The sequence below is a fragment of the Erpetoichthys calabaricus genome, chromosome 2, assembly GCF_900747795.2.
Source record: "Erpetoichthys calabaricus chromosome 2, fErpCal1.3, whole genome shotgun sequence".
NCBI lineage: Eukaryota > Metazoa > Chordata > Cladistia > Polypteriformes > Polypteridae > Erpetoichthys > Erpetoichthys calabaricus.
The window spans coordinates 130,240,837-130,266,353 of record NC_041395.2 but is presented as its reverse complement, the minus strand read 5'-3'; the positions used below and the strand labels follow the sequence as shown (position 1 = coordinate 130,266,353).

The 25,517-nt window shown below is 38.6% G+C and overlaps 1 protein-coding gene across 1 annotated transcript; it reads right to left on the bottom strand.

The window, feature by feature from the left end:
* Positions 1-5,464: 5,464 nt before the first annotated feature.
* LOC114645383 (extracellular calcium-sensing receptor-like) lies at positions 5,465-25,246 on the bottom strand. Its single transcript, XM_051922526.1, has 6 exons — positions 25,194-25,246; positions 15,686-15,977; positions 14,519-15,349; positions 13,697-13,924; positions 9,054-9,177; positions 5,465-6,788 (listed from the first exon to the last, which is right to left on the bottom strand). Exons 1-6 carry the CDS (start codon positions 25,244-25,246, stop codon positions 5,893-5,895), a joined length of 2,424 nt encoding a protein of 807 aa, XP_051778486.1. The 3' UTR covers positions 5,465-5,892.
* Positions 25,247-25,517: the final 271 nt, after the last annotated feature.

Genomic DNA, 25,517 nt, shown 5'->3' with positions numbered 1-25,517 from the left:
AAGCATAGCGAGTCACCTCAAAGAGCTATGTAAAGAGCACAGGTCCTAACAAATACCTGAATCATTAAAACAATTTTTGTCATTTTTATTACAAAAAAATACCTGTGCATCTGTTTATTTATTTCAAACTATGATGCTTCACATAGCAGAAAAGGCAGCATCTGAACTTATCATTACTGACAAACCAGAGTGCATATTGAGATTTTACGATGCATAAAATTCTAAGAATGAAATAACAGTAGGAGGTCAAACTTTTAGCTACAGGCCTTCTAAGCTGTAATGATCTCAATGCTGTAGAATTTTTTATGATTATTAATCAATAAGACACCTACCCAGGAGGATGCCATAACAATGTGGGATTTGAAAAAGCAAATTTTAAGTTGGTTAATTAATTATTAGTTTTGCTTTCACTATATTGGTAATCAATCAGATAATCCATTAAGGCTTCTATTTACCTTTCTCTGTTGTAGGAGGCAGTGGTCTCTGGATTTTAGACTTATATCAAGGTAACTGAAGCATACTTGATTTAAGGAAGAGAATAATAGAATTTATTATAAAACACAAGAATTATAGAAGTATGATAAATTAATACATATATTGACGTATAAGACTGGACACAGACACACTAGACAGACAAATATGTAACATATAGGCTTGCTATTTACTGCTATTTAGAATGCTACTTTCTTGTTACAGATAAATAGTTTTACAATACCAAGTATGGATGATGTCCGATGTTGTGTGGAGTTGTTGCTTTGTTATTGCTTTGAGTGTCAGTGGAAGATTCTTCATGTGTTGGAGTGCACTCTTTCTCTTTGCTGCATGATACTTGTCAGTGATGTTCTACTGCTTGCCTTCTGCTGTATTTTGCTCATTCTCACCTAAGCGTTTTCCAAGAAGTTCTCTTCTTGAAGTCATGGTTTCTCAGCCTCACCTGACACACAGCTTTGGTTTGACTAACAGGACCTCAGCTTCTGGTCCACAAAGAGAAAAGCTTGTTGGCTTTGGCTCTCCAAGGAAGAGCAGCTCATAGTTTTTAGCTTGAGAGAAGATTTCAGATAATTGTTTTGGAGAATGTACACAGAGGGGCCCTGAGAAGAGTCCCAGAGCTTTCTAGGATTTACTAGAAAATTTTAGTGAGTGTGTTCAGTTCACAATCCTCAAAGCTTCTCATTTGCTCTCCCCATTCTCTTTGGTTCTTTTTCGTAGATGGCGTGCATGTGGTTTTAAAGGAAGGTTGAACTTTCTCTTGATTAGGTAAAAGTCACTTCCAGTTACAAAATCAGTTTGTCGTCATAGACAAGTTATTCTGTCCATTTCAAGTTGTCATCCCTTGAATTATAGGTTATTGTCCTTGCTTAAGTCCAATTCATGTCTCCTGGCTCAATAGGTCTGCAGAGAGGCCTCTGGAGAGATGTCCATGCAACTCTGATTTAAACCTTTGTTATCAGATGAAGTCCAGCCAGATCCTGGTACACGCTGGAGTTCAGTCACTTAGTTTGAAATGCAAGTGGGAGCAAGCGTAGCTGAATGCCTGCATTCCTGTTATATCTGCTTTTTTAGTAAGCCTGGCATGCTACTAAAGCCTAGCAGAATGAGCCATGCCCACTTTGTCCTACACTGCTAATATAAGAAGCGCCACTTCAGTCTCAGCTTTTAAATCCTGGCCATTGCTAATCCTCCTATATTGTTTCTCTTTTCAGTATCTAGATGTGGCTTTTGGTGACACTTCTGTACTGTCAGGCTGCTTTCCTGCACATTGAAAAGTTATCTCGGGTAAAGGAACATTGGACTCATTAGATGGAAAGATTATCTCATCAGATTGGATGGCCAGCACAGACACCACTATAGAAAACCCAGAAGGAGTAGGAGGTGAGTTCTCAGAAGTCTCCAAGACTGTCACTTTGTTTTCGGTATCCTTTTTTACAATTATATTCTCCTCTGTTGTCAACTGTTCATAGTTCATCACTTAATTAATGGACAGATATTGTTTAATGGACAGATATTGTTGGTTTCCATTTTTCTTTAATCAGTTTCTTCCTTGTTCTCTCCTTGTTCTCTTTTCAAATCTATACAGTGGAACCTCGGTTCACGACCATAATTCGTTCCAAACCTCTGGTCGTAAACCGAATTGGTCGTGAACTGAAGCAATTTCCCCCATAGGATTGTATGTAAATACAATTAATCCGTTCCAGACCGTATGAACTGTATGTAAATATATTTTTTAAAATATTTTTAAGCACAAATATAGTTAATTACACCATAGAATGCACAGTGTAATAGTAAACTAATGTAAAACATTGAATAACACTGACAAACACCCAGGCTCCCTGCTCAGCTGCACGTACAGGCTCGCTCTCAGCTGCATGCGCTCTCTCTCTCTCTCTCTAACACACGAGCCTGCCTGCTCTCTCTCTCTCTCTCTCTCTCTCTCTCTCTCTCTCTCTCTCTCTCTCTCTCTCTCTCTCTCTCTCTCTCTCATCAGCACACGAGCCTGCCTGCTCTCTCTCTCTCTCATCAGCACATGAGCCTGCCTGCTCTCTCTCTCTCTCATCAGCACACGAGCCTGCCTGCCTGCTCTCTCTCTCTCTCTCTCTCTCATCAGCACACGAGCCTGCCTGCTCTCTCTCTCTCTCTCTCTCTCTCTCTCTCTCTCTCTCTCTCTCTCTCTCTCTCTCTCTCTCTCTCTCTCTCTCATCAGCACATGAGCCTGCCTGCTCTCTCTCTCTCTCTCTCTCTCTCTCTCATCAGCACACGAGCCTGCCTGCTCTCTTTCTCTCTCTCTCATCAGCACACAAGCCTGCCTGCTCTCTCTCTCTCTCATCAGCACATGAGCCTGCCTGCTCTCTCTCTCTCTCTCTCTCTCTCTCTCTCTCATCAGCACATGAGCCTGCCTGCTCTCTCTCTCTCTCTCTCTCATCAGCACACAAGCCTGCCTGCTCACTCTCTCTCTCTCTCATCAGCACACGAGCCTGCCTGCTCTCTCTCTCTCTCTCTCTCATCAGCACACAAGCCTGCCTGCTCTCTCTCTCTCTCTCATCAGCACACGAGCCTGCCTGCTCTCTCTCTCTCTCTCTCATCAGCACATGAGCCTGCCTGCTCTCTCTCTCTCTCTCTCTCTCTCTCATCAGCACACGAGCCTGCCTGCTCTCTCTCTCTCTCTCTCTCATCAGCACACAAGCCTGCCTGCTCTCTCTCTCTCTCTCTCTCTCTCATCAGCACATGAGCCTGCCTGCTCTCTCTCTCTCTCTCTCTCTCTCATCAGCACACAAGCCTGCCTGCTCTCTCTCTCTCTCTCATCAGCACACAAGCCTGCCTGCTCTCTCTCTCATCAGCACACAAGCCTGCCTGCTGTCTCTTTCTCTCTCACATTGCAGCAGTTCAGCAGTTCACGTCTGACCGAGAACAATGCAACGCGTGCGGAAATCATCAGCGCGCACAAACCGAAAGGGAAACTGGCTTGTTCGTATACCGAGTGTGTGGTGGTGAACTGAGGCAAAAGTTTGGCGAACTTTTTGGTCGTAAACCGAGTTGTACGTGTACCGAGGTGTTCGTGAACCGAGGTTCCACTGTATTTATATGTGTACCAGATATGTATTTAGTTGTCAGTATAATTCATACCTGTATTTTAATTGAGAATTGTTACCAGCACTTTGCACCTGCCCAGTGAAAAGCATGATACAAAAAATAAATTATATTGTAATAAGTGATGGTTTCAGAGATACATTTTTTCCTCAGCTCATAATGATGTACAGTAATTAATATGTCATGTTTTCATTGTCTTTGGGCAAATTCTTGTTCAATGTACAATGTACAGTTGCAGTAAATGCACTATACATATTAAAAGATACAGAGTATCTCCTCTCATGTACGATAGTCTGGTGTAGCTTGTATGAGAACTGATTTCCCGGGTGTACTGGGGAAAGATTTCAATCTGGAACAGCAATTTATATGACTTCCATCTCCGGAAAAGAGGACAAAGACCAAGAAGATAAACAACAACCAAGCCTCTGAACCCGTCTGTCTCCAACATATCTGAGCAGTTAAAATAAAGGAAAATGTAAATGGGAGTTTTGGGATTAACAGCTGTCAGAAGCACTTGAAACAAGGTAAGATATCATTCTGATGCCAGTGTCTTTAATTCTTCAACAACCACTGTACTGTGTTCTTCTTTTTACTCCTCTTGATCTCTTCCTACTTCTATGTGGGGTCAATGTGCCTGATTAACCTTCATCATGTAGTTCTGTCCTGCACCCCCCAATCAGACTCATTTCCTTCCAATCATCTTTTACTTTATCCATCCATTTCTGCTTTGGCATGTCCTCCTTTATTTTCCCTGTACTTCCATTACCATCATTCTTTTGTCCACATATTCATCATTTCTCCTAGTTCTGTTGTACCTCTAATTGTCTCACTTCTTTTCTATCCTTTGTAAGTCCACACATCCATCTCAACATTCTCATTTTTTCCACATACACTTTTTTCTCTTGCATTCCTCATATTGTCCATGTCTCAGTTCCATATTTCATTGATGATCATATCATTGTCTTAAAGACCTTAATCTTTGCCTTAAGTCTTCTATCACACAATACTCCTGATACCTTCGCCCAACGTTTCCTTCTACACTACACTTTAATTTTCCCTCTTGGGATGCCATTGATCCTAGAAAAATTTATTGGGTCCTTTCAATAGTTCATGATATAAGATAACCTCTGAATCCTGATCATTAATAGACCTAAAATATTCTGTCTTCCTTCCTTCTTCCTTTTTATCTTCAGTTCACTATCTTCCAAAGCCCTTCTTCATTTTTTCAAGATCCTCTCCACTTCCTCCTTTCTGGCGCTTCACAACACAGTGTTATCAGCTAAAAGCATGCACCAGGGGGATTGGCCTTTTACCTTTACTCTACTGCTGTCTATTGAAACACCTGTTAAATCAGAATTCCATTTAGCTCTCCAAATGTTTTCATGTTTTTTGTTTTGTTACTTTACATAATATAATTAAGCTTATTAAAGTAAAATAAGATAGGAAACACAAGTATGTAAAATTGCAACAAGCTCATGTTATTTTGTCCTCGATTTCAACCCACACCTAAACAAATCCCAGTCCTTTATGCCTCAGAAGCTAGATGAGATGACAGCCTTGCATTCTTTTTTTTGGGTTCCCGCCTCAACTATTGTGAAACCCAATATAAAATAACAGTTTTGTAATAACTGTTAAAATAAGTGATGCTCTAATGTATTAACACATTTTATTTACAGTTTCAATAATACAGTAAAAAATACAGTAATTTGCTTTGGACGTGTGGAGTATAAGTACATGCATACAGATTATACTTTTTGATTTGAAAAATATGAATGAAAAATAACTTAATTTTTTTTTATTTTTCATGTTATTTTTTTTTACTCTGCGTGTTCACTTGTGCCCAATAGGGGTGCATATTTGGTTTACTGGTGACTGTAAATTTACCCGCTATGAAAGAATATGGGTGTAACTATGACTAGTTCCTGCTTTGTACCCCGAACTGCCTTGATAGCAACAACAACCTGTGACGTTAAACTGAATAAGGTCCTCAAAAATGAATATTATTTTTACAAGTGTATCAGATTTATTTTGCATGAGGTGGTTATTTATGATTTCTAATCTGCGTGGACCACAGATGAAGTTGCTTGTCAGTTTAATGCATCATTTTTCATATGTTAATAAACCAATCCATGCTGCACACCTACATTCAAGAATAACACATATTTTGTGACCTACTTAGGTGTTCTTATATGTGCAGGTAGGATCAGATGTGTCACTAGTATAGATTAGATATAGAATAAGACAACGCTTATAAACATCATTTACATATTCACAATATGTGACTTGAAATAGCCATCTGTCATCATACTACCTGACCACTAGTGGTCTTTTTATGTTCCTCTCAGGTTTAAGTATAATAATGTAGCACTTTGGTGCAAATATTGCCAAAAGAATGCCAAAGCTTGATGCCAGTATTGCAAAAACTTCCACAGCAACTGTGTGTTTGCCAGGGGAGCTAATATAAGCAGGAATGAAAGTGATCCAGACGGCACAGAAAACCAGCATGCTGAAAGTAATGAATTTAGCTTCATTGAATGTGTCTGGCAGATTTCTCGAAAAGAAAGCTAAGAGGAAACAAATGCATGCCAGCAATCCAATATATCCGAGTAAGAAGCTAAATCCAATAAGAGATCCTACATCACACTCCAATATAATTTTTGCATTTTGATATTTTGTGTTTTTAGCTGGAACAGGAGGAGCTGTGCTTAACCATATAATACATATTAAGGACTGAATAAAAGTAAAACAGAAAACCGTTCCTCTTTGCTGGGCAACACCAAACCATTTCATCATGTTGTTTCCTGGCAGTGTTGCTCTGAATGCCATTATCACCACAATAGTTTTGACTAGGATGCAAGAAATACACAAAACAAAGCTGATGCCGAACATCACATGCCTCAGCATGCAGGTTGTGGTAGATGGCTGTCCAATGAAACTCAATGAGCAAATGAAGCAGAGAGTCAGTGAAATCAGTAACAGGAAGCTGAGCTCAGAATTATTAGCTTTTACAACTGGAGTGCTCCTGTAATGAATGAACACTGCCAGCACAGCGACTGAAAGACAAGCACCAAATGAAGCCATTGTGGTCAATGTGATTCCCATTACATCTTCATATGAAAGAAACTCCACTTCTTTTAGCACACACTTGTTTCTAAAATGATTTGACCAAAAATCATTTTGACATTTGAGGCATTCAATGGAATCTAAAGAAAAGAGATTTTTCTTTTGTTCATTTACACTTAATGTAACTACAGGTTACTACACTACAGGTTAATGGAATCTGATAAATATTCTTGGTAGCGCTAACATGGATGGAGCAAATAAGCAAATAAATGTATAATAACCCTCACTTATTCTGTTTTTCTTCTTGGTACTCAAATGTGGCACTTGGTGCCACGGCCCATCTGCCAAGTTGTTTTGCCTGCCTAAGGAAAAGTCATCCCAGATGGAGGATTGCAGGAATCATGGGAAAGAGGGGTCCTTTCATCGGATTGGCTGGCCCAGCACTGTTTCAGCCGTGGAATGGCCAAATGGGGGAGGCAGCTTGAAGGATGAGGTCTCCAGGACTCTACACATATCCAAATCTTATTATGGGATATATCATCTACTGTTAAATTCTGCTCTGTACTTCTAAAATGTATATTTTTTATTTCTTACTATATTGAGGAATTGTTCTGTTCTGTGTACTGCATTGTATTGTATTGACCCCCTTCTTTTGACACCCACTGCACGCCCATCCTACCTGGAAAGGGGTCTCTCTTTGAACTGCCTTTCCCAAGGTTTCTTCCATTTTTTCCCTTCAAGGTTTTTTTTTGGAAGTTTTTCCTTGTCTTCTTAGAGAGTCAAGGCTGGGGGGCTGTCAAGAGGCAGGGCCTGTTAAAGCCCATTGCGGCACTTCCTGTGTGATTTTGGGCTATACAAAAATAAACTGTATTGTATTGTATTGTATTGTAAATGCATACTGTCACTGAAGGACTCTGCAATGCTATTATCAAATTTTGCTAACATTTACAATCAGGCTGAGTGGAATATAGTGTTTGTCACCTCATGGATCCTGTGTTTAAATCCGGTCTCTGTCTGTGTGGAGTTTGCAGGTTTTCCTCTTGTTTCTGTACCCAGATTTTCTTCCTACATCCACAAAGATATGCCCGTTAGGCTCATTGTTCCTTTATGAGTATGCATGAATAAGGCCTGCATTTGACTGGCATGCTGTGCAGGACTTTTTCCAGCCTTGTGCTCAGTTCTGCAAGGATAAACTCTGCCCATCTCTGGTGCGGAATTGGGTAAAGCAAGTTTGAAAATATTTTTCCAAACTATCTGAGGGTAGATGTTAACAAAATTAAGATTTTCTTTGATAATAGCTATGCTGGCATCCTTCAGTGACACTATGCATTGATTGATTTGTTACACCTATGTTAAGACTATGAGGTTATGCATTCCTCCAGTATTATGGATTAGAGGTGTGTTTTTTCCCGCTTAAAAAAAAAAAGATACCATATTTAAAAATGTGTCAAAGCTATTCAATTAAATAGTTACATTTATTCCAAAATGTCAGGTGAGGTGATCCAAAATTTTAAATACATATGAACTTCTTCATTTAATCTTATTCTGAAATTAAACTTTATCTACCGGTTTATATCTGGATTTGTTAGATCCACATGGGACTAAAATTACTGAGATGACCTCATAATAAACTAATGAAACTAGATATGTTCCAGTAATACTATTGTTGCTCTCTGAGAATTGCAATTATATCATCGATTACAGCAGAAAACACCTTTTCACTTAGTGCTTATTACTCTTTGCGTATCCGTGTGTTTCATATAAAATTGTTCTACAGTAACTAATTATTGCAGGAAAGCAAAGATCTGACTCATATGCAAAAATGGGGCAGCTAATGTTTATATAGTATGCTGATTTAACTAACATGATTTCAATAAAAATAGTTAATACATATTTACTGTATATACTGCCTGTCTGTAGATGAACATCACTACTCAAGAGGTAAACTTCAGTTTTTACAAATATACTTTTCCCACTGTACTATAGACAGATTAATTACAGTAAGTACTTTTCTTAAAATAAACCATTTTATCTGAATAATGCAGAGGTGCAGATTGCAGTTTTGTTAGGTTTAAAGTCAAATTCTGTAATGAGTCTGTTTAATAAAATAATATATTTTATCTGTGTATTTTTAAGATGGCTTTAAGTTGCAAGCATGTTTAGGAATAATGGACATACTATTAAAGACTTACATTGTTTTGTTCTTCTAATTACAGATTAACCTTTGCGATGCACTCTGATTTTGCACCTTTCATGCCCAAGTGTTTAATTTTTTTATAGTGGCTAATGATTTTGAATCATTTGTCTTTTTAGCATTGTCAAAAATACAATAATGTGAACAGTGCTAAACAAAAAAAGAATAGTAATAATAAAGAATTACTGTATATTTTTATTTTGATACTTACCAATTTTACTGCTAACCTCTCCATCGGCACAAGGGACGCAGTCGAAACAACAGACGGGCTCCCCTTTCCTGGTGGCTTTCCTTGTGCCAGGCTGACAGCTTTTACTGCAGACTGACTCAGGAGGCTAGAATTTCAAAATTCATTTCAGTGTTTAGACTGCACTTTATGGTAGTAATATTACCATCTGAAAGCCTTATAAATCCACGTCTATAGAAGATATTTAATTAATATTAAATAACGTTAATCGATTAAGTACACCATTTAGTGATGTTCTATGTGACTGTTCTGTAGTAACCTTTAAAAAACATCTTGCTTTTAACAGGGGTTTACAAACCATTACAGAACAGTGGCACGCCTTTTCACTAACTACCCCAGAATAAAACAATGGTTTATTGTTCAATAATTAGAGATTGTTGATTAAGCAGACCAATCTGAATAATTCAGATGACTATTAAGTGCTGTATTGGGAAAGTAAATATCAAATTTCCCACTGTAATGTTTTGATCAGAATCTATTCTGAAAGGAACAATTTATATCTAGCTTTCATTTTCCTCATGTTTTTAAAGGCATTGTATTGGTATTTTATCTAATTAGAAAACTGGAAGGTTATTTCCAGTTCAGAAGTGCACAAACTGTGCATGTCACCGCTTGATCAGAACTCTTCTGTGGCATGACATACAGGCGAGATGGTGCTCAGATGAATGTATCCATATGTGTCAGGTCTGAATCATTACAAACAATATTTCTTCAGTAATTAATAGACATAACCCACACTGCTTCACATCACCTTCACTACAGGAAAAAAAAACATAAAATCAATGCATTAGTCATTAATTTGGCCTTCTGTTGCCCACAGGGATCGTCCTACTACAAATTGTCATTATTATTATTGCAACTTCTACAGCTGAATAAATTATCCATAACTAACTGGAAAACTGCATCAGACTCAAAAGCCCAGCTGGCTTGTTCCTGTCTAATATGAAACCTATTATACTTGTTGATTACAATACCCAGATTCTGAGTGTGGATGGTAACAGACGAGATATATTCTTCCGGTCAAACTTTCCAGTTTGCTGGCTTTCCAACTGCCATGAAAAAAGAACACTTTCCCAAGTGGAGTGGACGTGGCTATGCAGGTCTGGTCTTTTTCAGCAGCAGACTTTTATAACGGAGGATTTCTGGTAAGTAACCCTGTTTCTCAACTGTTAATTTTAAGTATAAGAACTCATAATAAAACATACTTTCAAGAAAACTTTAGAAACTTTTAATTATTTTTTGCTGTGTATTTAAGATTTACACTGCAAAATGCTTGTGTATTTGCACTAGATTTTTAAATAAATATAAAAAGTACAGCATTGGAATGTGTTATGTTCATAATATTTCTAATAGCATAAAAACAGGTTATGACCAATAAACCATTTTAAATTGTAACAACTTAAAAAATAGATTTACTTCAGTATAAAACAAGTGAATTGCACCCAATCACTCTAAATGATTTGCCTCAACTTAAAAATTGTGGGTTCATACTATAGAAATGATCCCTAAAAGTATATAGAACCAATGTAGGAAACATTTTAAAATGGAGAATCTTTTATCAGTGGCACCTCTGCATGAGAACCACCTTTTTCAACCATCACAAACATATGCAGTTTTTAATGTCTGAAAAACATTTGGGATTAAATCACTTAGAGATCTGTACATAGACAACGTCTTTGCATCCTATGAACAATTACATTCTAAATTTAACTTTCCAGCAACACATTTCTTTCACTATCTTCAAATTAGAAACTTTGTTAAACAGAACCTACCCAATTTTCCTCATCTCCCACCTCCCTCTATACTGGAAAATATAGTCATCAGTTTCAAGGACTTAGGCAGCATCTCTGCAATATATAAAACCATTTTAAAGTCCCTCCCTTCCAAAGATCCAAGAGGACAGTAGGAAAAGGATCTCTCCCTCAACATATCAGAAAAGGAGTGTAAGGTAGCAATGCAGAGAATTCACTCGAGCTCCATATGTGCAAAGCATACAATTAATCAACTAAAAATTATATCTCGAGCACATCTGTCTCGCTTAAAATTGTCCAAAATGTTTCCAGGGCAAGATCCAAACTGCGAACACTGCAATCAAGTTCAAGCCTCACAGGGTCACATGTTTTGGGCCTGCACCAAATGAACATCATTTTGGAACAAGATTTTTAAATGCCTTTCAGACAGCCTTGGTGTCACAATCCCTCCTAATCCACTAACAGCTGTGTTTGGTGTACTTCCAGATGGGCTTAATGTGGAGAAGGACAAACAAACTGTAATTGCCTTTACTACACTATTGGCACGTAGACTTATCTTGCTCAACTAGAAGACTCCTAACTCTCCCCTTTTAAGTCAGTGGGTAACTGATGTTATATATTATTTGAAATAGGAAAAAATAAAATTCTCACTTAGAGGATCTCTGCAGAAATTTTTCCAAACCTGGCAGGATCTAATCAATAACATTTTAGAATAAGCTTTTAAAGCACTGAGGAAGCAGATTCTGTCCCTATTCTCTCTTTTTTTTCTTTTTCTTCTCCATTTATCTATATTCACTTATTAATTTATCTACTTGCTTATTTTTACTAGGTTTAAGTTTTATTCTGCTGCCCTTGCTCTCTTTCTCAGGGGTGGGGGTTGATTTGTTTTCAATCCTATTCTTGTATTTGTATGGAATGTTGTGTGATTTCAATAAAATCAATAAAAAATTATTAAAAAAAACTTGTGGGTTCAATAAGATAAAAAGAATTATATTATTTCAGAATGAAAATATTAAGTTTTAATCATTACCTTAATTATTTTAAGTTGAATGGAGGTTATACTTTTTTCAGTGTACAGTATGATCCATCCATTTTCCAACCCGTTGAATCTGAACACAGGGTCACGGGGGTCTGCTGGAGCCAATCCCAGCCAACACAGGGCACAAGGCAGGAACCAATCCCGGGCAGGGTGCCAACCCACCGCAGGACACACACAAACACCAAGCACACATTAGGGCCAATTTAGAATCGCCAATCCACCTAACCAGCATGTCTTTGGACTGTGGGAGGAAACCAGAGCGCCCGGAGGAAACCCACGCAGACACGGGGAGAACATGCAAACTCCACACAGGGACGACCCAGGAAGCGAGCCCAGGTCCCCAGGTATCCCAACTGCGAGGCAGCAGCGCTACCCACTGCGCCCCATACAGTATGAGCATATTTGTTTTAGTTGACTGTTTTTTGTATATAATTTTTGAGTCCGCACCAGCCTGTTGGTAATGGCTATATTGACAGAATGTAAGCATAACTTGCCAATGAATAATATCACTTAAATTGATTTTTGATCAGTTAATTTATTTTCCAGTATGTTAATCATTTCATAACGCAGCAGTAGTCGAATGAAAATCTTTTGGATTAGTTACTCTGTCTTAGCACTTGCATTGCTCTTTGAAATTCAAATTATTAACCTGACAAAAAATATTTTTTTCCTACAGATACTTTGTTAGCAGTACATATTACTTATAAACATTTTATTTTGTAACAGAGTTCATTTTACCAATTGCTAAATACTCTATAGTATATATACTGAGACTGCGGTGGGTTGGCACCCTGCCCAGGATTGTTTCCTGCCTTGTGCCCTGTGTTGGCTGGGATTGGCTCCAGCAGACCCCCGTGACCCTGTGTTCAGATTCAGCGGGTTGGAAAATGGATGGATGGATGGATATATACTGAGAATACAGCTTAACTAGTATGGTGTAATCTGCAGGGCAAATTGTGTTTAGAGTAACAAAGTTGCAAGGTGAAAGCCCAATACTTCTTTGCTATGCAGAATAGTACTACAACAAGTTTTCTACCTATATGTAAAACAGGGACATTTCTTATATCTGATTACATTTTTTGGGATTGTGAGTATTCTAGTGTTTTAATAGAAACAACAGATTTTATAGTATCAAACTGCAGCCTAAACCACGCAATGTTAAGAGAATATAGAGAAGCAAATTCTGACAATGGCCACTAACATACAGTGCCCTTCTTCTCTGAATATCATATTTTTTGTTTTTCTTTTCATATGTCTATGTTTTTCTGAGTAGCAGCTACAAAATATAAAATTACAAATAGCTGAATGCCTTTTGAGTTGTTTTTAGATTATTACCTTTAAAGTAAAAACACACAGATGGACACAAAGTGAATTTCAAATGCCACAGCACAAGTACTGAATGTTCCTATCCCATCAACTTTAGTCATGCCCTAACTACATCAGAAGAAAATGTTATGTTTAATTTGCCCAACTGCACTCTTGTTTAATTTAAAAGTCAAATGACATTAAAAGACTTTAGCAAAATAAACATCCATAATAAAACAAGTATGAGTTTTAACCTTTCTAGGCTAGAGTAGGCTCTGTGTCTTTCGCTATAGGGTGTGCTCTCTTCACAAGACATGCCAAAGACCAGCCTCATCAGACTTACCTTATTTTCATAGTTTAAAAAACAAATCTTTTAAAAAACTTTTAAACACTGGGTTTTAGGCTCTCTCAAAACCTGTAAAAAATTAAAAACTGATAAAGAAGATTAGTTAAACCATAGCTGTATTACATGAGCAAACTACTGTATATTACCTCTCATAAGTGCAACTTACTTCTCTAGATTCAAAATTCCAAAAAATGTCTTCTTCAGTTAGTAAGACTTGTTTGCCCTCAGTAGCCGTTTCATCAAAAAGACCAATAGTTTTAATCAGAACACCACCATCCTTAGAAGGTTGCCAGTTCACAATATTATAAACTGCAATGGCATCTCCATTTTCATCAAATGCAACTCTTTCTCCTAAATGGCTTGTGAAATTGACTTCCTTAAGATAATGCAGCACCTTAACATAGAAACACATAGTTTTTTTTCTTATAACAAAAATTAGCAAAACTTAAATCATTTTAAAAAGGCATATGAATTAACAGGGCACAGAATCTCATTGATAAGAAATGACAAATTAATGAAGCATGGACTAATACAGAAATATTGTGATTACCAGTTTTTGCCTGGGTTATATTTTAAGTTGTAAAAAAAATGTACATTTTGTTAATTAGCTGAACCTGCTTTAAGGGCGTTGGTTATCATCAGATGTTTTTTTCCTGTTTCCTTGGGTTACTACAACTTCCCTCCATCAGCCAAACACATGCACTTTGAGATAAACGTTATCCCTAAACTCCCACAATGTGAGTGTGTCCATGAGTGTACTCTGCAATGACTCTTGTCCGATGTTCTTCCTACTTATATTCTGATGAATCTGTATTAGACCAAGCAAGTTTCAAAAATTGATAGTTGAAGCAGTTTTCTTTACATTTACAATATTTAATATATCTTGTATGAGTTACAATAGTCTTGCATGTTTTATTTGTGCTGATTTAGGAAAAGTAATGCTTTTGTAGTTTTAGTCCAGACTCTAACTACTCATAATTATCCTTACCTGCCAAGGCTGAACATACTTGATGTCAGCACAGGATTTCTTTTCAAAAGGTCCATTTCCATTTTCACAAGACATCAGATTATGCAGGGCATGAGCTATGGCATATACAGCCTTGTAAATATTATAGGACGATCTTAAATTTGATACGTCGCTATAAGCCGTTTTAATGGCATGGATATCTTCAAATCCTGTACATGTTCTGCTGTAAAATTCTGATGATGAATTTAGCTCACTTTTTTTCTGTGAGAATTTGCATTCAAACAATGCTTCCCAAAACTCACTGATAAGATTTTTATCGGGATTAAAGTCAGGAAGAATCTGAAGTAAAAAATCCTCCAGACCAGGAATACTTCCTCTGCGTATTGCAACTCCAATTGTTCCTCCAAATGAATTAAAGTTTTCTGCGATGGCCATTGCAGTAGATGTGCTCCATGCTTCACTTGCAATCCACTGTCTGCCAGTGATGTTCTGCTTAACAATTTCTTTAGCCAAAATATTAAATTCAACTTCTGATGAAAACACAACAATAACTTTAGCAGTAGATTGCTTCACAGTGTTGACAATCTGAATAATTTTCTCTCTTTTGTAGACTGTGGGGACTGTTTCTGTGAAAGCGATACAACCAAATGTATTAACTTCCTCCATAAAAACTTTTATTGCATTCTGTCCGTAGTCATCATCACTTGCTATTGCACCTATCCATACCCATCCATAATGCTTAATAATCTGAATCATAGCTTTAACCTGAAAAGCATCACTTGGGATTGTTCGAAAGAATGAAGGGAACTCCCGCTTGTTACTCAAGCAGGAACATGTTGCAAAATAGCTGACCTAAAATTAAAAAAACAAAAAAAGGTTTATATGCATGCAGTGTGTTTCTGTGGAACAGTTTCTATCCCTCTGATTTTGAGTGAAATACAGTATATGCTAGAAAATTTTTAATACACTGTATAATACAGTATGCTTAAAATACAAATTAAAAATGATAAAAAATTAATTATTATTAAAAAATGAACATTTTTTCAAAAATTAATTATTATTACAAAATTTAAAATTAATTATTATTAAATACAAATTAAAATACATTAAAATATTTAAGAAAAGTATATTTGTTTACATGCAGCACAAAATGGCAAAAATAATATTTAAAAATATTTTTCAACATACCATAGGCATGCGAAACAGACTTATTATCCTCAAAGCTGCAATTGAATGTGAAGACAAAGGATCTCCAACAATTGCAATTACAGGAGGAGGACCATTACAGCTGTAATCGGGAATGACATCGTCCATCCCAGCAAATAGAGCTGTTGTAGCTCTGAGTGCTACTGGCAAATTCACACAGTTGTCATACAGTCTGTAGCCAAGAGTTATATTAGGAAGGAGCGTTTGATCTTTGTTTATTTCTTCTATTGCAAAGATCATTGTCTGAACTCTTTGGAAGACAGACACTTCAAACCTGCAAGATAGTGAAAATATAAGGAACACATAATCCACTTTAAATGTTATCTGAAGCAAATGGCACAGCATTAAATTTTGTTAATAAAATACAGCCTCCATAAGGTAAATACCAATGTTAAAATACTGCATGTAATGTGGAGTGATGAAATATGTTATGTGACATTTTCTGATTATAATTTTAAGGCTATTCAAAGATTATTGACTATTATGTTTAATGTTTAATATGTGAATATTTTCAGTATGCACATGGATTAACTGCAGGTAATTACAAAGGCACTTACCCTTCACATTTCCATTGACCAGGCTTTGAAGTAAATGACAATTCTGGACTGATTGTTTTAAAGTTTAATACAAATAAACCCCCTAATATAATATCCCCATTTTTTGATAGCTGATTTAGCTCAAAGTGTTCTCGTATTCTGCATTTGTTTTGTTCAATGGCGCATATTAGAATAATGGAGCTCCAAAAAAAGAACACATACAAAGAACAGATCATCATTACAAAACCTGTAAAATGTGACATTAAAGATTTTGAAGTTCATATTTATATCAGGGGGAAATGTAAATAACCTTGAGAGTCACGAGTGAACCTTTTGTGTATTTTGTTTAATTTAAATCCCATAGCATCTAACCTCCAAAGAATTGATGGGAACATTTACAGCCTGTGTAACACAAACAGATTGCTAACCTCATATATTCTTGGATTTTTAAAACAATACTGCTTTAACTGAATATATTATATTCTATTATATTAAGAGTGACATAGTGATGTAGGGTAATGCTGTTACCCCAGCAGCCTGGGTTTGAATCCCACTTAAGATTGTTATTTTGTGTGGTTTCTGAACATGTCTACTGTATGTTGTTTTTTCCACAGCTGAAAGATTTGTGTAAGGGTAACTGGTGATTCTAAATTGTAAAAGGGTAAATGTGTATGTGGGTGCATTCTACAATGAGCTCCAAGTTACTTCTTGCCCTCCACCCCAAAGCCAATAAGTAGACTAAAAGTTATTGAGAATTTTATGTTATGTTATTGTATGGGGATGGCACAGCAGCCTCAGAGCTTCAAAGTCTTGGGTACCAGTCCTGACTCGTTCACTTTCTGTGTGGAATTTGCTCATTCTGTCAATGTCTACGTAGGTTTTTGTCTAGGTACTATAATTTTTTTACTGTTATACCTTGCATTATACTGGAACTACATTTAGAGTTGCCCCTCCCTTACCACCCAATGATGGATCTATGTGACACTGAGCTGGAGAAGTGGGTTTGAAAATGGAAGGTTGGGTAGTATAATGTGATATATTGTAGGAGGTAAATTGAAGAAATCCTCAACTCCTGGCCCTGGCAATATCTGCCTGTAATTTACATATTCTCCAGGCCTGAGTGGGCCTTTATTCAGGTAGTCTGGTTTTCCTTCTATCTCCCATTTAACTTGTTCATTTTATTGTTTCTTTTAAATATCATCTGGCTTAATATATTTACCAATAATATATTGTCATTTTCTGTTGTTTGTTTTACTGTAACTAGTCTATAGAAGACACACAAGTAAGAATGTATTTATACTCTATATAAATTATATTAAATTTGAACTTAAATCTAAATTTCCCTATTTTAAGTCACTGTGGGTATATGAATGAATGTGGCCATTAATAGACTGGCAAGCCATCTAGGGATGATTTCTGTCTTATGCCAGAACAGCCTCCAGTCTCTACAACACAACAAAAAATAAAAAATGATTCTAATATATCCTTCTAGAATGATGACTTTCCTAATAACCAAGTGAGAGAAGCTAGATTGAGATGGTTTGGGCACGTGTAGAGGAGAGATGAGAAGTACATCGAGAAAAGAATGTTGAGGATGGAGCTCCAAGGAAGAGGAAAAGAGGAAGTCCAAAGAGGAGGCTTATGGATGTGGTGAGGGAGGGTATGAAGGAAGTCTGTATGACAGAAATTGTTGTAAAATACAGGAATAGATGGAGACGGGTGACTCACTGTGGCGACCCCCAGATGGGTGTGGCCAAATGAAGAAGAGTAAGAAGAGTTGAATGAACCAATGATCTTTGATTCTGAGCTATCAGAAGCCTGGTGTACCAATAGGAAAAGTGGCACTGGGCTGAGAGTGATCCAAAATCTTCTTACATGTTCACTTACACAAGAACCAAGCAATGCTTGCTATAAGAGAAAAAGGGCATTGTCCTTTTTTATAGGCATTTAAGTGGCACATAAGGCCTGTTCAGACAGCTGATTAACAGGGATTCAGAAATCCAGATTCACTTTTCCCCAACCTACATTCCAGAATAAATAACTTAACTGCAGTTCTTACTATACCAGGGTCAGCCTATACGCAATCTGGTAACAAAGGTATAAATCAGGGTTGAACTGACATCTTTGTAGAGGCCCCTTTTAGTCCAGAAGGTGCCAAATCGACACCAAAGTTCACATATGAGCAGGCTTTGGCTCTGGAAATGACTGTCTGGAAATGACTTTAATCCAATCATGAGACATTACAGTTTACTTAAAAAACTAGCACTAGCACTCGTCTCTCCTCATCTCTGTGAAAGCTGAGGACCACTCTCTAAACCCAAAAAATCAGCCGCTCTCTCTTTGGGGAGCTGAAAGTTGACAATCTCTTCTCTTTTTGGACCTGAAAGCTAAGATCCACAATGCCAGGACAAGCCCTGTGCCAACAACTGAGCCCAATCTGAGAAGACTGAATAGCAGCTATTACATCAAGAAGGTAACTTCAGCATCTAAACTATTGTTTACAAAAGACAATGTCACAAAGAGAAAGAGTGCACTGCAATGTAAGAAGAATCCTTCACTTAAACCTGGAGCAACAACAACAGCAACTCAACACAATATTGGACATGACCCTTAAAGATTTGGTATTATTAAATTGTTAATCTTTGGCAAGATAAATTAGAGCTCTAAATAGGCAGTAAATAGCCAGCCTCTTCTGTGGTACATGTTTGTCTGTCTCATCTGTCTTGCATCCTTTCTTATATATCAACTTGTCACAGTACCTGTCACAGACAGATAATAAAATAGTTTTAAAAATTTGCTATCTCTTGCCTTACGCATACTTTCATGGACTTTCCCCCACATTTGGATGAGTGTTAACGCCTCTTCACAGGCACTCCCTCTCTTGAGCGCACTGCTGTAAAGCCTGCACCTCTCTGTTTTTATACTTGCCATCTTCGTTACTAATATAACAGGGTCATCTGTTCTAAAGATGTTTGCTGTTGCATAAAATCCTATTAATGTTGTCCAAAACTGTACGCAGCCAATGTGCATTCTTGGGCTGGCAGTTGTACATGGCCATGACGTTATCTGTGAAAAACTTTGTTACATTGTATTCTGTGACAATGTTTGGATTCTCTGCTCCTCAGAGTTTCATGCTTGTGTAGTAAATGAAGAAGTGTAGGAAAAAAATTATGAATTTTATACACATCTATCATCAAACTGTTCTGACTGTTATGATACATTACATGCACCAACTCTGGCAGTAGACATGTCACCAAATCATATTTTTGCTGTGCACTGCTGTTGCACACAATGCAGACACAATGATTTGACATATATTAATACATTAATTTTTTTCCTTAACTGCACATCACTTTTGACCAAGCTCCTCGTTGCATTGATCCTTCTGACTTCACCATGGTATCACCTTGAATATGTGTCAACATCAAGAAAAAAATCAACAACGTATTGTTGCATTTTCATACATTGCCAGGTCTGCAGTTTTTTATAAACCCTTCCTCTCTGCTCTAAAAGTATTGCTTTGAATCTGATTCTATTGAATTCACTCTTATACACAGAGATCCCAATTGTTTAATTCTAAGACCCCATTAAAGCAAATGGAAAATAGCTGTCATAATTCTGATTTTCCTTTTATTACAATTTTTTAAAATTCCAACTTTATAGAGTTTTGTCAGCCATAATGTCATGTCCCAAAATTAGCCTCTGTCTAATGTGGCTGCTGGAATGTCACATAATGCCTAACACATCCATCCATTATGCAACCCGCTATATCCTAACTACAGGGTTACAGGGGTCTGCTGGAGCCAATCCCAGCGCGAAAGGCAGGAAACAAACTCCAGGCAGGGCGCCAGCCCACCGCAGGGCACACACACACCCAGCGCGAAAGGCAGGAAACAAACTCCAGGCAGGGCGCCAGCCCACCGCAGGGCACACACACACCCGGAACAATTTAGAATCGCCAATGCACCTAACCTGCATGTCTTTGGACTGTGGGAAGAAACCCACACAGACACAGGGAGAGCATGCAAACGGGAAGCGAACCCAGGTCTCCTAATTGCGAGGCAGCAGCGCTACCCACTGCGCCACCATGCCGCCCCATGCCTAACACAATGAGGTGTAATTAAAATATTCAGGACATCTTTATTAAAATATCACTACATCTGAGAAGGATAAAAAGTAGACAGATTATGCACACCTTGACTTGATGCACAAGTACTGCTTTTCCGGGTGAGTCCACAGGTGCCGACTGGCATTTTATTCTAAATGCTACAATACAACCATCCATCCATTTTCCAACCCGCTGAATCCAAACACAGGGTCACGGGGGTCTGCTGGAGCCAATCCCAGCCAACACAGGGCACAAGGCAGGAAACAATCCTGGGCAGGGTGCCAACCCACCGCAGGACACACACAAACACACCCACACACCAAGCACACACTAGGGCCAATTTAGAATCACCAATCCACCTAACCTGCATGTCTTTGGAATGTGGGAGGAAACCGGCGCGCCCGGAGGAAACCCACGCAGACACGGGGAGAACATGCAAACTCCACGCAGGGAGGACCCGGGAATCGAACCCAGGTCCCCAGATCTCCCAACTGCGAGGCAGCAGCGCTACCCACTGCGCCACCGTGCCGCCTGCTACAATACAGTACCCAGTAAACAGTACCCTGCAGATGCCTGTTAGACACCTCCAAATAATAAAACAAGTCTGCCTTCAACCTGTCTAACTAATATTCCTCCACCCTGCCTGTGCCTGTTTGGCAGCAAGACACGTCACACGATACACTTGCACCGCATGACTCTTGCTGACTATTGAAAGCAAGACCCATGTACTGGTGTCATAAGAGCTTCATGATTTGTAGATGTCCAAATAAAGAAAAGTAAAAACTGCTTGTGAGGATTTCAGATTCTTTTTGTGGCTGCTTTAATGGCTCCTTATATGAAGAAGGACTTATGTATCCAGCTATCATTACTAGACTGAGAAAAAGAAGGCAGTGCAGAATTCTCTGAATTTTGATGGCTCTTATATTTAAATAACCGGTTGGGTTTTTTAAAACTGCATGTAATATCCAGAAACGTTAACCTAATTTTGAATATATTTGAATATTTTCTTATTTTTAATTTGAATATTCAAACCTTATTTGGCTAATTTGATAGCACTACAATACATGGATGCAGACTGACAATCTGTTTTTCAACGATAAAGACCCCCGCCCCAAAGGACTGTGTGAGGGCTGAATAAAACCAAATATGATAATTAATTTATATATATATATATTATATAAACATTTCTTGACCTTCTTTAATCTTCTGGTCCCTTTTTTTATATGTGATATAGTCTGTATTTATTGAGTGGTATAATCTATTCTTGCATTTTTGTCTTGGGAGTTGTCTGTGTACGTACTTGGTGAGAAGCGCTGTGCAAGAACAAAATATCTATATATATATAATTCTCTAAGCCGCCACCAGAGAGGGCAAGACACCCATGAAAGCACGCAGGAAGGAGCCACGCCCACACCCATGAAAGCACGCAGGAAGGAGCCACGCCCACCAACTCTAAGACCATTGGATACGACGAAAACTCGCAGAGCCACGCCCACCAACTCGGATGCGACGCCTCGGAAAACACGCCGTCATTTCTGTTTGTCTGTGCTACAGTCCACATGCAGCTCTGAGCCACGTTGACTTTTCGGTTACGACGCACGACCGCGTGCAACATCACAAATAGTTTTACACGCTACATTCAGCAATTCGCATCCGCGACAAACATGCGTCTTCTTAGATGGTCCTGCAGGAACACGGAAAACGTTTCCCCGCTCACCAAAGCAGGACCATGTAAGAAGAGGCATGTTTGTCGCGGATGTGAATTGCTGAATGCAGCGTCTAAAACAGTTTGCGAGGGGTATCCCATGGGATCCTTATCTATCTATCTATCTATCTATCTAAAACAATCCTTTAAAACTGAGGTTAAAACACAATGAAGGAAGCAGTCTTTAAAAACCAATAAGCCCTGTGCCTCTGTTTCATTAGCGTCTCACCTGCTTCATCGATGCAGGCCCTGCAACAGTCGAGACGCTCTCTCAGCAGCTGACCTTCTCTGTGCCTGACTCCACTATAGGCTGCAACAAAATTATAAAAGTACAGGCGCATTTGTTTCACACAAGCTGTGTGTGTGGGTGGGTTGGTGTTAGTTAGTTAATTAGTTACTCGAAGGATTTCAAGATTTAATATGCACAAGCGCTAACACTGCAAAAGCAGCCCAAACCAGAAAAGAGCTGGCAAAAAGTGGCCGACAAATTAAACGCGTGTGCATTGTACTTACTGAAAGCAGTGTTACGGATTTTGTAAATGTTAATTTTTTTCCCTCTGCTTAAAAAACATTTAAAAAGCGGCGTGATTATGCGGCGCATACTATGCTGCAGGTTGGCATGCAGCGTGTAAAACAGTTTGTTTGTCACGGATAATTTGCCTTTTACTATTACAATTTCCTGTTAATACATTAATACATTGATATAGCGGTGTTCTTAGTATTCAAAGAGCTATTAACACAGGGAGGAACCGAAACCACAATTTTCCACAGTCTCCTTACTGCAAAGCAGCAGCACTACTACAGCACCACAAGGCAGTTAAAGAATACACCGGGCTCGATTTTGTTTTCACTTCTGTTTACAGAGATCGGGTCGTAGTATCCTATTTAATTGAATTTCTCAGGTGGCAATGATAAATGGGCCAACTAGCTACTGTATATGGAGAGGATTACTTGTATTCTGTTTTATTTATTGTATTTACCTCATTTTTGACACCCATTACACACCCAACATACCTGGAAGGGGGTCTCTCTCTAAATGGCTTTTCCAAGATTTCTTCCATTTTTTTCTTTCTTCAAGGGTTTTTTTCTTGTCTTCTTAGAGAGTTAAAGGTGGAGTAACAAAAACATGGCTTGTTAAAGCTCATTGAGTCATTCCTTGGGTGATTTTCAGCTATACAAGAAATAAGTTGTTGTTTTAAATTGCATTTATGGTGTTTCCTTCTTTACCTGTGTCGCAACAGTAGTAGCATCCCAGATGAAGTGTTCTATTACAGCAAGGTGGTGGCTATTTTTGTTTGTTTTTGCTCATTTATTGGCAAAACAGATGTGTTTTTTAATTGTCATTGACATTCTACATTGATTTTATAGTGTCCTGCTTACAATTTCAACAACAGAAGGAGTGTTGTATCCTTCTCATTACAGAAGAACTATTTTTAATACAGTATGTGCAAAAACTAAATTATTACTTTTCATTTACAAACTAAAAATGTTGACACATCGTCACCATGTTCTCAGAAAATGATACCCATAGTGAGTCTTCAGAACATCTGTTGGACATTAATTACACCAATTTCATGTATTTGTTTTTAGTCATTATTCCACATTTTTTCTGCCCATTAGAGCTCTCTTTGTGTTCCTTTGAGGTTTAAATGTAACAGTGTAGCACTTAGGTGCAAATATTGCAAAAAGAACACCAAAGCTTGAAGCCAAAATGGCAAAACCTCCACAGCTACTGTGTGTTTCCTTGGAGAGCTGATATAGCATGCATGTTGTTTGAGTAGGCTGTCCAATGAAACACAGTGAACAAAGGAAGCAGAGAGTAAATGATATCAGCGACAGTATGCTGAGCTCAGACTTGTTGGCTTTTAAACTAGGGTGCTCATATAATAAATGAGCACTGTGTGAAAAGAAGTGGACAACACACTCGTAAAGGTTTGGGGTTTGAGCCTTGTATACTGTAAGGTCCAGAATAGCCTTCCCAGGCTTATGCATTCAATGAAATAATGAATCATACAACGGACAAAACTGCAGTGCATGAGTGACGTTTATATACAGAGACTGACAGGAAATTGAACACAGAGGGAATGCTGGGAAGAAGGTCGAGCGGACATGACGTGGAATGTAAAAGCCATAAGTCTGCCTTTCTTCTTATGGTACGTTTTATTCTTCTCCTTTTCTGTTGAACTAGAGAGAGAGACATTAGTGCCTAGTACAAAACCCACTTTCTTTGTGTTGTTCCGTGTCGTTGAGCCCCTCAGCTACTCCTGTCAGCTGCTCCCCAACCGTACATGTGTGACATGAACCCCCTCCCAGAGAGGTTGATAACATGGGAAAGAGCATTGGCGTTAGCTTGGAGAGAACCATTACGGTAAATGACATTGAACCTATACGGCTGCAAGTCCAAAAACCACCTAGTCACCCGTGGATTTGACTCTTGGTGCACCACCATCCACTTCAACACAGCAAGATCCAGAGTAAACTCACGGCCTAACAGGTAGTACCACAGCTGGGTCACTGCCTATTTAATCGCGAGGACCTCTCGTTCTACCGCAGCATACCTGGTTTCCCAGTCCAACAGTTTCCAGCTCAGGTACATTATGGGGTGTTCAGTACCATCGATACTTGCATGGCACCTAGACCTGTGTCTGAAGCATCGGTCTGGAGAATAAAAGAATGAGAGTAATCAGGGGTTCTCAATATAGGTGTTGACGTAGGGGTGTTTTTTTCAAGTCACTAAATGCTCGTTCTGTTTTTTCATTCCATAACACATTAAAGGGAGCCCTTTTCTTTGTTAAATCAGTCAAGGGTGAGGCTCTCTCTGAGAAGTGAGGTATGAATTGGCGGTAGTAGCTCGCCAGTCCGAGAAAGGCTTGTACCTGCTGCTTGGTTATCGGACGGGGCCAGTCAAGTATGGCAGTAACTTTGGAGCATTGTGGTTTTTACAGTTCCCCCGCCCACTAAGTAGCCCAAATATCTGGCTTCCTTCAACCCAAAAAAGCATTTCCTCTGGTTGATCCGCAGCCCGGCATGAGCTAGCATTGACAAAACCGTATAATCCTGCAATACATGTTCATCCCAGGTGTCGGAAAAGATGACTGTGTCATCCAGGTAGGCGGCACAATAGGAGCCGTGGTGCCTTACTGGCTCTCTTTAGTTGATTCCGCTAAAGGAATTTGCCAGTACCCTTTGGTCATTTCCAGGGTAGTCAGGAACTGTGCATTACCCAGCCTCTCGAGAAGTTCGTCCTCTCAGGGCATGGGATATGCATCAAATTTGGAGACCTGATTGAGTCGCCTGAATTCATTGCAGAATCTCCAGGACCCATCGGGCTTGGTGACTAACACGATTGGACTGGACCAGGGGCTGTGGCTCTCCTCAATAACACCTAAATCCAGCATTTGTCTAATCTCTAACTCCACTTCTGCACGTTTTGTGTCCAGGAGACGATAGGGTCGCTCCCTGACG

Excerpts from the sequence above, each read along its gene's own strand:
- LOC114645383 (XM_051922526.1), bottom strand. The coding sequence starts at position 25,246 with ATGACCAAAGGGTACTGGCAAATTCCTTTAGCGGAATCAACTAAAGAG. Across the intron at positions 13,925-14,518 it reads AGTATGTTCAGCCTTGGCAG|GTGCTGCATTATCTTAAGGA; the intron begins GTAAGGATAATT and ends TTCTATGTTAAG. Across the intron at positions 9,178-13,696 it reads GGAATTTTGAATCTAGAGAA|CCTCCTGAGTCAGTCTGCAG; the intron begins GTAAGTTGCACT and ends TTGAAATTCTAG.